The sequence below is a fragment of the Poeciliopsis prolifica genome, unplaced genomic scaffold, assembly GCF_027474105.1.
Source record: "Poeciliopsis prolifica strain line A6 unplaced genomic scaffold, Auburn_PproV2 SCAFFOLD008, whole genome shotgun sequence".
In the NCBI taxonomy this organism is placed as follows: Eukaryota; Metazoa; Chordata; class Actinopteri; order Cyprinodontiformes; family Poeciliidae; genus Poeciliopsis; species Poeciliopsis prolifica.
Genome location: NW_026562383.1, coordinates 2,014,732 through 2,030,588, shown reverse-complemented (window position 1 = coordinate 2,030,588; position 15,857 = coordinate 2,014,732). Strand labels below are relative to the sequence as shown.

Below are 15,857 nucleotides of genomic sequence, written 5' to 3'. Positions count from 1 at the left end.
CATCCTCGGTCCTGCTAGAATCCTTAACGTCTAAAATGAAAACTCTAGCAGCGGGATAAAGAAAAGCCTCGGTGCAAGACGCTACCTAAGGCATCCTCGTCCTGCTAGAATCCTTAACGTCTGAAATGAAAACTCTAGCAGCGGGATAAAGAAAAGCCCCGGTGCAAGACGCTACCTAAGGCATCCTCGGTCCTGCTAGAATCCTTAACGTCTAAAATGAAAACTCTAGCAGCGGGATAAAGAAAAGCCTCGGTGCAAGACGCTACCTAAGGCATCCTCGGTCCTGCTAGAAAGCCATCGGCTTTAATAAAAACAACAGAGAAAAGATGGTCTCGTAATGGGACATCTCAGGTAGGTCTTCAGTTTTTCAAGATCCCAATCTAATCAGAGTCGTCGCTTGACAAGTCGTAGCGAGGTCTAAACCACACTTGTCCGGAACTCTCTCTTCCTCTAGCTCTGTCAGATCCAATTCCAGATGTTGATGGTACTGGTTCCTCTTCTTTGTCCATTTGAAACTTCATCCAGGCACACATGCAAGGGAATGACGAACTTTGAAACCTGCAGTATGTTGACGGTGAAGGACAAACGACGGGGGAAGACACAGTGGGATCCTCACACACTATCCTTTGTGGACGACTGAGGACAGGGGATGACAAAACAGGATCTTCACAGACTGGGGGACTGATGGAATGAACTGACGCAATGGGACCTTCACAGGGCAGTCTTGGTGAGGGACTGAAGACAGGGGAGGGCAAATGGGATCCTCACATGCGCTGTTAGGTGAAAGACGGATGGGTGAAAAAATGGGATCCACCCAGAATGGCAAGGGAGAGGGACTGAGGCGAGGGGATGACGGAACGGATCCTCACACCATGTATTTGTGGTGGGACAGACAACAGGTTCCTCTTCATCGTCGCTGTTCCTGGACCTCTTGGCAGGGACCTCCTCTTCAGCACCACTGTCCCTGGTCCTCTTGGAGGGGAGCCCATCTCTAGGTTGACTCTCCCTGGTGCTTTTGGCTGGGGCTCCTCTTCAGCATCTTCTCTCTCCCTAGACTTCTTTGTTGGGGGCTCCTCTTCAGCATCTTCACTGTCCCTGGTCCTCTTGGAAGAGAGCTCCTCTTCTGCAACAGCGTCCCTGGTCTTCTTGGCAGGGGGCTCCTCTTCAGAGTCACTTTGATTTGTCCTCTTTCTGTTTAAGCCGGTGACGGATGGCGCACGAGTCACATCCCTACCAGACCTACCTGATGACGCTGCGAGATACCGGCGAGTGTGGAGTCATCTGGCTCAAAATGGACTCTTCCCGCTTGACAAATCCATGTGTGGATTCAAGTGAGGTCAACTGAGAAGTGCCCTCTTCAAGCTTCTGAGCCATCTCCAGCTCAGCGTAAGGACGGTCCACTGTTGGACTGCAGCTGGTAGTGCTGATACTACCGTAGCTGCTAGTAAACTCGTTACCTACCTCAGCTTCACTGGAGATAGGAGTAGAGCTACCACTGTAGCTGGTCGTAGAGCTACCACAAGACCTGCTAAAACAGCTATCAACAAACTGCTAGAACAGTCATCCTGACTGGAGCTACCTCTGGATCTGTTAGTACAGTCAACAGACTGCGGAGGGGAACTACACCTAGACTCCTCTCCATGATCTCCAGAAACCATGTTGCCTGAAATGTCAACATTTGACCACATCTTCCCAAATCCTTACCATCATCCTGATGTTCCTCTGACGTTGGGGATCCATCTGCTGGAAGCGCTACTATGAGCTGTGAAGGAAAACAAGAAAAAACACTATAGTTCAGTATGAAGACCTTCACAAAAACCCAAAGCAATGTTTCAATAGAACACTAAAATACCACAATACATAGGGTTGACAATGTCTAAATAGAAAGACATTTTATTGTGTCTTGATGACTTTTTAACAGCTAATAAAATACCTTTAACCTTACATTGTACTATTAGTGTGAATAAAATAAAATACTGCAACAAGTGACTCAGTTTACCTTCCTATAACTCACAAATCTTTAATGCTGCTGAACAGGTAAGTTTTATTTTAATAACCAAAACAAGATACATGAGCCATTTATTACTATTCAACTTAAATTAGTCCTTACATAACTTTAATACTTTCTGAAAACGTAATCAACCTGAAATATATTACAGCCCCAAATAGAAAAAGGACCAACACATCATTCGTAAACCACTAATTATTCAAAACTTCTATCTCTTAGAAAAATAAAATCAAAAAATAATAAAAATATAAACGACACCATTTACTTTAAACAGGAAAAGATATATAAATAGAAATATATCTCTAAAAACTTTTCTAAACTTCAAGTTTTAAGGATTTATTTCAAGCAATGTATCCAAGGAGACCAAATGTGTTTTTGAGGCATTTTCTGAAACCTGGAACAAGCTCTGACTTCTATTCCAAAACTCTGAATAAAACAAACAGATCTTCTAAAACCAGAAATAACCTTTTAACAGAAGATTTTATTTAAGCAGTGTTAAACCTCCACAATCTCACCTAAAATGTGGAAACATTTTATTTGACGGGATGTGAATGAGACTGTCATGATGATAATATCATAACAATTATGACATTTGTTGTCATAATTGTTATGACAACAAATGTCATAATTGTTATGTTTTGACAAACATAATTGTTGTTATGACAACAAATGTCTTTGTTGTCATAACAAAGACATTTTGAATATCAACTTTGTATTAAAAGTGTCATGATTTCCTGAATGACACTTGTATCCAATGTATCCATGGAAACTAAATATGTTTGTGGATTTTTCCAAAAAAATGGACAAAGAATCATCCAGTTTGCCAAGAATTGGACACCAAAGTCATAAAAGCTGATTTTCACAAAGAAATAACAATTTTGTTTTTGAAAATCAGCTTTGATTGATGATCATTTTCACACAGACACACATGAACACATATGATGCTGGTCACGGTGGCCACAGTGGTGGAGTTTGCTCTGCAATGGCCGGCCTCTGGCGTTGTGTCCTTGGTCAAGACATTTCACCCACCTTTCCTGCTGCTGTTGGTCAGAAGGGCCAATGGCTTGATAGAACATCTGTGGCTACAATCCATGAGCTTATCATCATTATTGTGTGAATGTGTGCATGAATGGAAACTAGTGATTTGATGTAAAGTCTTTATGAGTGTCCTAAGAAACCTCTACAAGTCTGATGGCATTGTCATGGAAACCAAATAAAAACTAATGATCAAGAACAAGCTAGCGTTCCTGTTTTGTTTTGTTTAAAATTAACATAACAGTTATTCTCAAGGACTAGTGCTAACATCCCAGACATTTATTCACAAATTCCAATTTGCAAACACATATACAGTCAGAAAACTATTTAAATTAACTCACACATTTGTTTCATCCCACAAATCCAAAAGAGAGGATTGAAGATACATATTTCAAAGAAGACAACAAATTGTTCTTTTTCAAATCAATTCACCCTTGTTAGCATTCCTGGCTATGCTAAAACAACAACAAACCAACATGTCCCTGTCTTGAAGAAATGATCAAACTAAACGATTACAGGCTATCAAAGGGGAAAATACATGTTGATAAATCTTTTTTTTTTTAAGTAACATAAAATAGCTAATGTATTTTATTTAGAGTATCCATGGAAACCATGTGTTTATCTGCATTTTTCAAAAAAATAACTGTCAATTTTTTAAGCATTTGACATTAATTCAACACTTTTGACTATAATTAGGTAAATACATATAATACTTCAATCATGACACCACAGTTTAATATTCCTGACATTTCCTGGAAACTGAGTCAAGAAAAAGGCTAAGAAAGATCTATGCTAGCAAGAATGCTACTTGTCTTTTTGTTCAGCAGGCACTATTTCTTTATAAAACCGGACACAAACACAAAATAAACTAAACAATTCATTGTTATGTTAGTAATAAGTTGCTTTTGTTTATTAAAAACAGTAGAATAATGATATTAACCTTCCAGCTGATCACCCTGCTGTGCTTCTCCCGGCCAGGATCCATCTTCGCGGGTTTTCGGCTTCTTCAGCAAATGCGTTTTCCACCAAGAGCTTCTGAGCGAGTTTTGCAAAGCGGACTTGTCCAAAGGTTCAGACCTTCCGAGGCGTTATGCGTCTTCGGCGTCTCCTTCAAAAGTCTCGTAGCAAAGGGGAAGATTCCAGGAGGTCAGCGTCATTTATCGGGTTGCCGAGACTGACGTCGTTTCCATGACTTCCATTGACGAAGGCTCAATGACGAATGCGCGCGCTGGTGCGTCAGAGAAATTGTCCACAGAAGTTGCAGATTGCAGCAGTTAAATAGTCAAAGATTCATGCAGAACAGCTTGTGTTGTACTGCATAGTTCAGTTACAAATCACTCTTACAAGGCAAAACATTTATTATTATGTATCATATATTTATATTTTAATGTTGAATTGTTATCTTGATACTAGTCATTCTAAAGGGCCTCTAAGTGTAGCTTGGTGCCACACAAACATTGCCACATCTATGATCTAGTAATGCCCGGCATTAGTCAACTACTGAATGATAGTCAGACAGGAGATTCAATATTTATTGTCTAATATAAAGATCATTGCATGGAATTAGCTTCAAATTCTGTAAAAACAAAAGTTCTTTTGAAGCACCTTTTGCTAACTCCTGTCTTTATGTGAACCCATCTGCTTTAATTCTGTTACATTGTTAGTTTCTCCATTTTTGAACAGCAAAACAATTTCTATTCTGCTCTATTTTCTTTTACAGCGTCGGTGCTGGACAGTAGAGGATCTAATTAAGACATAGTTTCATGACCTTTGCTCTTTAACGAGCATATTTAATAAATGATCATTTTTATGGAAACCAATGACATCATTCCTCACTGTTTGTCTTCTCTGAAATTTTTCTGAATTTGTTATAATTCTGGTTTTGTGTTAGTTCCAGTTCTGGATGATCTGATGAATGATCTGAAGGAGAGACATGATCAGACATGTCTAGTGTGGTTTGTGTTCATAGTTTGCTGCAATGTGACATTGATGAAAGCAGGGAAAGATGGAATAAAATACCATCAGGCCTGCTAAACTGTCTCACGGTGCATCTGGTGAACCGGATGTCATGCACCACCTTCTAAAAACCTGTTTTTGTTCTTGTTGTTTATCTCTTTTATTTAACATCTGCTTAATGTGTTGCCTGTTTGGCAGTTTTCAAAAATAATTGGTCAAAACAAATAAAGAATCAATCACGCGTTAGTATGTCAGTTTTTATTGTAACAATTTCATAAATACATCAAGCATTACAACATTAAGCATGACAACATTTTTCAACAATAAATTATATTGTTGGAAAATTCAGATTCTGCAGATCAACAATGTTTCTGGTCATCAGGTGGAGCAGGTCTTCTACTTTAATTGTTGGTCAACTCATGTCACATGACCTGAGTTGACAGAGAAATGAAACAAAGAGAAAAGACAACAGAGTTAGAGGACAATATGCATGGACAGCAGACATAACCAGTTTCTAACTTTAAGCTCAACTCTATGCAGCTTGATCTGAAATGTTTCCTCATGTTGAGTAGATATAAATGTTCTTACTTTTTTCGTCAACTGGGTTCTCTTATCTTCCTCCACCTGACTGGTGGTGTTGAAGGTGGAGGATTGCAGGTTGATGATGATCCACTTCACATGATCTCAGTCTCTTTATTCTGTGTCTCGTCCTCAGCTGTCCCCTGATGCATCAGGAAACTTCTCTGGATTTCCAGCAGGATTTTCTGTGTCTTCTCTCTGCTGATTGGTCCAGTGCTGTTTGCTAGAGAACCAACACATGATGAGACACACATTCCTTCATTTCAGTCTAAATACCAGATGATAGAAGGAGACTTTCTGATCAAGTCATCATCATGTCCTCACCTTTCCCACAATCTCTTACAACCAGTAGAGCAGCAGTGGAGCAGGTCTTCTGCTTTAATTGTTGGTCAACTCAAGTCATGTGACATGAGTTGACAGAGAAATGAAACAAAGAGAAAAGACAACAGAGTTAAAGAGAAAAATACGAAACTAGATTATAAATCTCAGCTCAACTCTATGCAGCTTTATCTGAAATGTTTAGTTAAGTTGTGTAGATATAAATGTTCTTACTTTTTTCGTCAACTGGGTTCTCTTATCTTCCTCCACCTGACTGGTGGTGTTGAAGGTGGAGGATTGCAGGTTCAGGAGATCCAACCTGGAATGATCAGAAACATTATTGATCTGCAGAATCTGAATTTGGAACCAGAAACCGGCTCTGGGTTTTCTATCATGTTCTCAAATTCTTTGATATTTAACCCACGTACAGGTGAACTTTAACATGAGATGCTAGAGAATCAACGCATTCAGTCTAAATACCAGATGATAGAAGGAGACTTTCTGATCAAGTCAACATCATGTCCTCACCTTTCCCACAATCTCTTACAACCAGTAGAGCAGCAGGTGGAGCAGGTCTTCTGCTTTAATTGTTGGTCAACTCAAGTCATGTGACATGAGTTGACAGAGAAAAGAAACAAGAGAAAAGACAACAGAGTTAGAGGACAATATGCATGGACAGCAGACATAACCAGTTTCTAACTTTAAGCTCAACTCTATGCAGCTTGATCTGAAATGTTTCCTTATGTTGAGTAGATATAAATGTTCTTACTTTTTTCGTCAACTGGGTTCTCTTATCTTCCTCCACCTGACTGGTGGTGTTGAAGGTGGAGGATTGCAGGTTGATGATGATCCACTTCACATGATCTCAGTCTCTTTATTCTGTGTCTCGTCCTCAGCTGTCCCCCTGATGCATCAGGAAACTTCTCTGGATTTCCAGCAGGATTTTCTGTGTTTTCTCTCTGCTGATTGGTCCAGTGCTGTTGCTAGAGAACCAACACATGATGAGACACACATTCCTTCATTTCAGTCTAAATACCAGATGATAGAAGGAGACTTTCTGATCAAGTCATCATCATGTCCTCACCTTTCCCACATCTCTTACAACCAGTAGAGCAGCAGGTGGAGCAGGTCTTCTGCTTTAATTGTTGGTCAACTCAAGTCATGTGACATGAGTTGACGGAGAAATGAAACAAAGAGAAAAGACAACAGAGTTAAAGAGAAAATATAGAACTAGATTATAAATCTCAGCTCAACTCTATGCAACTTTATCTGAAATGTTTAGTTAAGTTGTGTAGATATAAATGTTCTTACTTTTTTCGTCAACTTGGTTCTCTTATCTTCCTCCACCTGACCGGGTGTTGAAGGTGGAGGATTGCAGGTTCAGGAGATCCAACCTGGAATGATCAGAAACATTATTGATCTGCAGAATCTGAATTTGGAACCAGAAACCGGCTCTGGGTTTTCTATCATGTTTCTCAATTCTTTGATATTTAACCCACGTACAGGTGAACTTTAACATGAGATGCTAGAGAATCAACGCATTCAGTCTAAATACCAGATGATAGAAGGAGACTTTCTGATCAAGTCAACATCATGTCCTCACCTTTCCCACAATCTCTTACAACCAGTAGAGCAGCAGGTGGAGCAGGTCTTCTGCTTTAATTGTTGGTCAACTCAGGTCATGTGACATGAGTTGACGGAGAAAAGAAACAAAGAGAAAAGACAACAGAGTTAGAGGACAACATGCATGGACAGCAGACATAACTAGTTTCTAACTTTAAGCTCAACTCTATGCAGCTTGATCTGAAATGTTTCCTTATGTTGAGTAGATATAAATGTTCTTACTTTTTTCGTCAACTGGGTTCTCTTATCTTCCTCCACCTGACTGGTGGTGTTGAAGGTGGAGGATTGCAGGTTCAGGAGATCCAACCTGAGATGATCAGAACATCAGAGATCTGAGAAGTCTGGATCTGTGATCAGAGACTAGTGTCTGTATTTTAAATGTCTATTCTCTTTTTGTGATCTTTCTGTGTTGCAACATGTAAATATGGCTATATAAACTTTGTTTTATGAGATTAATATTTTATCTTTACTCCACATACTCCCCTATTCTCTACTTTCCTACTGAATAAAAGTTTTTCATTAAATCCCTAAATAATAAATGTTGTCTATGTTCTCCTCTGTCTTCCTATTTCTTATTGGCTTGATGCTTTAATTTCATCTCTAATACAAAATATTATCAGGCAAACTTTCATTACTAAATGTAAATTTGAACTCTGCTAATAGTGAATTTCTTTCTGTGTTTATCTAGTAAAGCTGATGGTCCCCAACACTAGAAGGAGGCAAACAGTATTATGTGTTGTGGAATGCAAAAACTTACAAGCAGGAACCACGAGGACAACGACAAAAGAATCCAACGAAGAGCATCTAAAACCTGAAAGATTAAAACTGGGAGAGTGGATTAATGAAGGAACAGGTGAAGACAATGTAGTATTTCAGAGAACACCGTGTGGGGAAGCAGCACTACTGCACCATGAAACATGTGAGAGCAGAGGAAAACAGAGACAGAAGCACAGAGACTCTTGGAAGAAGCAGTCTCACTGTGCTGCTGCTGTCTGGGACTGATACTTACTTTTGCCTTGCTTGAAAGGTGATCCTGGTGGTCCCTCAGAAAATATCCAGGGTGGTCCAAGTCACTGGACCAAGCCTTAACCAAAGATTTATCTCTGTCTTTTTCTTTTATCCTTAAAGAGTTTCATTTGTAATCCGCGGGTTGTTTTATTTCCTCTACATTTTAATTTGTCCACCATGGCATCATATTAGTCCTGAAACATTTAGATTTCTCACTGCTTGAAATATTTCATTTGTCCGCAGAAGTGTTGAGAGATGAATTTGTCCAGAAAAGCATTGTCTCTTCTCAATCCTAAGACATTTTAGGTTTGACGCCCAGCAGCATTACCAATATTTAACCCATTATCGCCTGCGTTTAACGACATATTAACATGTGGACTTGATAAATGATTGATCCGTTGATCAACAGTTCATTTCCGGGATCCAAAGGACCTGCCCATTTCTCTCTTCTACTTGTCATCTTTGAACATTTGAATCAACTCCTGTTGTTACTGTCGCCGACGTTGTTATTTCATACGTAGAAACGCCTCACTTTATAATGTCCAGACCAGAAAGGTAATAACTTTAAAACTGCTCTTTCATCCGTTTATACCAGCTCAACCGATTATATTTTATCTCCATTTTTGATTTTTCATGTCTTAAATTTGCAGCAGTGTTATCTCAATTTTATTAATTCCAGTGTCCCGAGCCACGTTATCTTAATCGTTTTAGGTCTGATTTTTACCCAGCAAGATTGTTTCAGATTTTGTATTAATCCTGTTGCGATGTCTGATTCCTTTTAGCATTTATCTTTCATGCACCAGCCATGCCCGACTCCTTTTAGTGTTTTTTGTTCATCAGAATGGTCTTGTTCCTTAGAAATTGAAATTAGCCTCCTGCAGCATTTAGACATTCATTGATTAATAGCAAAAAAAATCAGCATTGCCAGTTCAACCAGAATTCTCAACATCTAAAATGAAAACTCTAGCAGCGGGATAAAGAAAAGCCTCGGTGCAAGACGCTACCTAAGGCATCCTCGGTCCTGCTAGAATCCTTAACGTCTAAAATGAAAACTCTAGCAGCGGGATAAAGAAAAGCAAGACGCTACCTAAGGCATCCTCGGTCCTGCTAGAATCCTTAACGTCTGAAATGAAAACTCTAGCAGCGGGATAAAGAAAAGCCTCGGTGCAAGACGCTACCTAAGGCATCCTCGGTCCTGCTAGAATCCTTAACGTCTAAAATGAAAACTCTAGCAGCGGGATAAAGAAAAGCCTCGGTGCAAGACGCTACCTAAGGCATCCTCGGTCCTGCTAGAAAGCCATCGGCTTTAATAAAAACAACAGAGAAAAGATGGTCTCGTAATGGGACATCTCAGGTAGGTCTTCAGTTTTTCAAGATCCCAATCTAATCAGAGTCGTCGCTTGACAAGTCGTAGCGAGGTCTAAACCACACTTGTCCGGAACTCTCTCTTCCTCTAGCTCTGTCAGATCCAATTCCAGATGTTGATGGTACTGGTTCCTCTTCTTTGTCCATTTGAAACTTCATCCAGGCACACATGCAAGGGAATGACGAACTTTGAAACCTGCAGTATGTTGACGGTGAAGGACAAACGACGGGGGAAGACACAGTGGGATCCTCACACACTATCCTTTGTGGACGACTGAGGACAGGGGATGACAAAACAGGATCTTCACAGACTGGGGGACTGATGGAATGAACTGACGCAATGGGACCTTCACAGGGCAGTCTTGGTGAGGGACTGAAGACAGGGGAGGGCAAAATGGGATCCTCACATGCGCTGTTAGGTGAAAGACGGATGGGTGAAAAAATGGGATCCACCCAGAATGGCAAGGGAGAGGGACTGAGGCGAGGGATGACGGAACGGGATCCTCACACCATGTATTTGTGGTGGGACAGACAACAGGTTCCTCTTCATCGTCGCTGTTCCTGGACCTCTTGGCAGGGACCTCCTCTTCAGCACCACTGTCCCTGGTCCTCTTGGAGGGGAGCCCATCTCTAGGTTGACTCTCCCTGGTGCTTTTGGCTGGGGGCTCCTCTTCAGCATCTTCTCTCTCCCTAGACTTCTTTGCTGGGGGCTCCTTTTCAGCATCTTCACTGTCCCTGGTCCTCTTGGAAGAGAGCTCCTCTTCTGCAACAGCGTCCCTGGTCTTCTTGGCAGGGGGCTCCTCTTCAGAGTCACTTTGATTTGTCCTCTTTCTGTTTAAGCCGGTGACGGATGGCGCACGAGTCACATCCCCTACCAGACCTACCTGATGACGCTGCGAGATACCAGCGAGTGTGGAGTCATCTGGGCTCAAAATGGACTCTTCCCGCTTGACAAATCCATGTGTGGATTCAAGTGAGGTCAACTGAGAAGTGCCCTCTTCAAGCTTCTGAGCCATCTCCAGCTCAGCGTAAGGACGGTCCACTGTTGGACTGCAGCTGGTAGTGCTGATACTACCGTAGCTGCTAGTAAACTCGTTACCTACCTCAGCTTCACTGGAGATAGGAGTAGAGCTACCACTGTAGCTGGTCGTAGAGCTACCACAAGACCTGCTAAAACAGCTATCAACAGAACTGCTAGAACAGTCATCCTGACTGGAGCTACCTCTGGAGCTGTTAGTACAGTCAACAGACTGCGGAGGGGAACTACACCTAGACTCCTCTCCATGATCTCCAGAAACCATGTTGCCTGAAATGTCAACATTTGACCACATCTTACCCAAATCCTTACCATCATCCTGATGTTCCTCTGACGTTGGGGATCCATCTGCTGGAAGCGCTACACTATGAGCTGTGAAGGAAAACAAGAAAAACACTATAGTTCAGTATGAAGACCTTCACAAAAACCCAAAGCAATGTTTCAATAGAACACTAAAATACCACAATACATAGGGTTGACAATGTCTAAATAGAAAGACATTTTATTGTGTCTTGATGACTTTTTAACAGCTAATAAAATACCTTTAACCTTACATTGTACTATTAGTGTGAATAAAATAAAATACTGCAACAAGTGACTCAGTTTACCTTCCTATAACTCACAAATCTTTAATGCTGCTGAACAGGTAAGTTTTATTTTAATAACCAAAACAAGATACATGAGCCATTTATTACTATTCAACTTAAATTAGTCCTTACATAACTTTAATACTTTCTGAAAACGTAATCAACCTGAAAATATATTACAGCCCCAAATAGAAAAAAGGACCAACACATCATTTCGTAAACCACTAATTATTCAAAACTTCTATCTCTTAGAAAAATAAAATCAAAAAATAATAAAAATATAAACGACACCATTTACTTTATAAACAGGAAAATATATAAATAGAAATATATCTCTAAAAACTTTTCTAAACTTCAAGTTTTAAGGATTTATTTCAAGCAATGTATCCAAGGAGACCAAATGTGTTTTTGAGGCATTTTCTGAAACCTGGAACAAGCTCTGACTTCTTATTCCAAAACTCTGAATAAAACAAAACAGATCTTCTAAAACCAGAAATAACCTTTTAACAGAAGATTTTATTTAAGCAGTGTTAAACCTCCACAATCTCACCTAAAATGTGGAAACATTTTATTTGACGGGATGTGAATGACTGTCATGATGATAATATCATAACAATTATGACATTTGTTGTCATAATTGTTATGACAACAAATGTCATAATTGTTATGTTTTGACAAACATAATTGTTGTTATGACAACAAATGTCTTTGTTGTCATAACAAAGACATTTTGAATATCAACTTTGTATTAAAAGTGTCATGATTTCCTGAATGACACTTGTATCCAATGTATCCATGGAAACTAAATATGTTTGTGGATTTTTCCAAAAAATGGACAAAGAATCATCCAGTTTGCCAAGAATTGGACACCAAAGTCATAAAAGCTGATTTTCACAAAGAAATAACAATTTTGTTTTGAAAATCAGCTTTGATTGATGATCATTTTGACACAGACACACATGAACACATATGATGCTGGTCACGGTGGCCACAGTGGTGGAGTTTGCTCTGCAATGGCCGGCCTCTGGCGTTGTGTCCTTGGTCAAGACATTTCACCCACCTTTCCTGCTGCTGTTGGTCAGAAGGGCCAATGGCTTGATAGAACATCTGTGCTACAATCCATGAGCTTATCATCATTATTGTGTGAATGTGTGCATGAATGGAAACTAGTGATTTGATGTAAAGTCTTTATGAGTGTCCTAAGAAACCTCTACAACTGATGGCATTGTCATGGAAACCAAATAAAAACTAATGATCAAGAACAAGCTAGCGTTCCTGTTTTGTTTTGTTTAAAATTAACATAACAGTTATTCTCAAGGACTAGTGCTAACATCCCAGACATTTATTCACAAATTCCAATTTGCAAACACATATACAGTCAGAAAACTATTTAAATTAACTCACACATTTGTTTCATCCCACAAATCCAAAAGAGAGGATAGAAGATACATATTTCAAAAAAGACAACAAAATTGTTCTTTTTCAAATCAATTCACCTTGTTAGCATTCCTGGCTATGCTAAAACAACAACAAACCAACATGTCCCTGTCTTGAAGAAATGATCAAACTAAACGATTACAGGCTATCAAAGGGAAAATACATGTTGTTAAATAATTTTTTTTAAAGTAACATAAAATAGCTAATGGATTTTATTTAGAGTATCCATGGAAACCATGTGTTTATTTGCATTTTTCAAAAAATAACTGTCAACTTTTTAAGCATTTGACATTATTTCAACACTTTTGACTATAATTAGGTAAAATACATATATTACTTCAATCACGACACCACAGTTTAATATTCCTGACATTTCCTGGAAACTGAGTCAAGAAAAAGGCTAAGAAAGATCTATGCTAGCAAGAATGCTACTTGTCTTTTTTGTTCAGCAGGCACTATTTCTTTATAAAAACCGGACACAAAACAAAATAAACTAAACAATTCATTGTTATGTTAGTAATAAGTTGCTTTTGTTTATTAAAAACAGTAGAATAATGATATTAACCTTCCAGCTGATCACCCTGCTGGTGCTTCTCCGGGCCAGGATCCATCTTCGCGGGTTTTCGGCTTCTTCAGCAAATGCGTTTTCCACCAAGAGCTTCTTGAGCGAGTTTTGCAAAGCGGGACTTGTCCAAAGGTTCAGACCTTCCGAGGCGTTATGCGTCTTCTGGCGTCTCCTTCAAAAGTCTCGTAGCAAAGGGGAAGATTCCAGGAGGTCAGCGTCATTTATCGGGTTGCCGAGACTGACGTCGTTTCCATGACTTCCTTGACGAAGGCTCAATGACGAATGCGCGCGCTGGTGCGTCAGAGAAATTGTCCACAGAAGTTGCAGATTGCAGCAGTTAAATAGTCAAAGATTCATGCAGAACAGCTTGTGTTGTACTGCATAGTTCAGTTACAAATCACTCTTACAAGGCAAAACATTTATTATTATGTATCATATATTTATATTTTAATGTTGAATTGTTATCTTGATATTAGTCATTCTAAAGGGCCTCTAAGTGTAGCTTGGTGCCACACAAACATTGCCACATCTATGATCTAGTAATGCCGGCATTAGTCAACTACTGAATGACAGTCAGACAGGAGATTCAATATTTATTGTCTAATATAAAGATCATTGCATGGAATTAGCTTCAAATTCTGTAAAAACAAAAGTTCTTTTGAAGCACCTTTTGCTAACTCCTGTCTTTATGTGAACCCATCTGCTTTAATTCTGTTACATTGTTAGTTTCTCCATTTTTGAACAGCAAAACAATTTCTATTCTGCTCTATTTTCTTTTACAGCGTTGGTGCTGGACTCGCTCTCAGTAGAGGATCTGATTAAGACATAGTTTCATGACCTTTGCTCTTTAACGAGCATATTTAAGAACTGATCACTTTTATGGAAACCAATGACATCATTCTGGACTGTTTGTCTTCTCTGAAATTTTCCTGAATTTGTTATAATTCTGGTTTGTTGTTAGTTCCAGTTCTGGATGATCTGATGAATGATCTGAAGGAGAGACATGATCAGACATGTCTAGTGTGGTTTGTGTTCATAGTTTGCTGCAATGTGACATGATGATGAAAGCAGGGAAAGATGGAATAAAATACCATCAGGCCTGCTAAACTGTCTCACGGTGCATCTGGTGAACCGGATGTCATGCACCACCTTCCTAAAAACCTGTTTTTGTACTTGTTGTTTTTCTCTTTTATTTAACATCTGCTTAATTTGTTGCCTGTTTGGCAGTTTTCAAAATAATTGGTCAAAACAAATAAAAAGAATCAATCACGCGTTAGTATGTCAGTTTTTATTGTAACAATTTCATAAATACAATCAAGCATTACAACAATTAAGCATGACAACATTTTTCAACAATAATTATATTATTGGAAAATTCAGATTCTGCAGATCAACAATGTTTCTGGTCATCAGGTGGAGCAGGTCTTCTACTTTAATTGTTGGTCAACTCAAGTCATGTGACATGAGTTGACGGAGAAAAGAAACAAAGAGAAAAGACAACAGAGTTAGAGGACAATATGCATGGACAGCAGACATAACCAGTTTCTAACTTTAAGCTCAACTCTATGCAGCTTGATCTGAAATGTTTCCTTATGTTGAGTAGATATAAATGTTCTTACTTTTTTCGTCAACTGGGTTCTCTTATCTTCCTCCACCTGACTGGTGGTGTTGAAGGTGGAGGATTGCAGGTTCAGGAGATCCAACCTGGAATGATCAGAAACATTATTGATCTGCAGAATCTGAATTTGGAACCCGAAACCGGCTCTGGGTTTTCTATCATGTTTCTCAAATTCTTTGATATTTAACCCCTGTACAGGTGAACTTTAACATGAGATGCTAGAGAATCAACACATTCAGTCTAAATACCAGATGATAGAAGGAGACTTTCTGATCAAGTCAACATCATGTCCTCACCTTTCTCACAATCTCTTACAACCAGTAGAGCAGCAGTGGAGCAGGTCTTCTGCTTTAATTGTTGGTCAACTCAAGTCATGTGACATGAGTTGACGGAGAAAAGAAACCAAGAGAAAAGACAACAGAGTTAGAGGACAATATGCATGGACAGCAGACATAACCAGTTTCTAACTTTAAGCTCAACTCTATGCAGCTTTATCTGAAATGTTTAGTTAAGTTGTGTAGATATAAATGTTCTTACTTTTTTCGTCAACTTGGTTCTCTTATCTTCCTCCACCTGACTGGTGGTGTTGAAGGTGGAGGATTGCAGGTTCAGGAGATCCAACCTGGAATGATCAGAAACATTATTGATCTGCAGAATCTGAATTTGGAACCCGAAACCGGCTCTGGGTTTTCTATCATGTTTCTCAAATTCTTTGATATTTA

At 39.3% G+C, this 15,857-nt stretch overlaps 1 protein-coding gene across 1 annotated transcript; it reads right to left on the bottom strand.

The window, feature by feature from the left end:
• Positions 1-776: 776 nt before the first annotated feature.
• LOC129361673 (uncharacterized protein DDB_G0284459-like) lies at positions 777-13,610 on the bottom strand. The gene is made up of 4 exons (XM_055032672.1): positions 13,518-13,610; positions 10,403-11,300; positions 1,244-1,471; positions 777-1,191 (listed from the first exon to the last, which is right to left on the bottom strand). Exons 1-4 carry the CDS (start codon positions 13,561-13,563, stop codon positions 777-779), a joined length of 1,587 nt encoding a protein of 528 aa, XP_054888647.1. The 5' UTR covers positions 13,564-13,610.
• Positions 13,611-15,857: the final 2,247 nt, after the last annotated feature.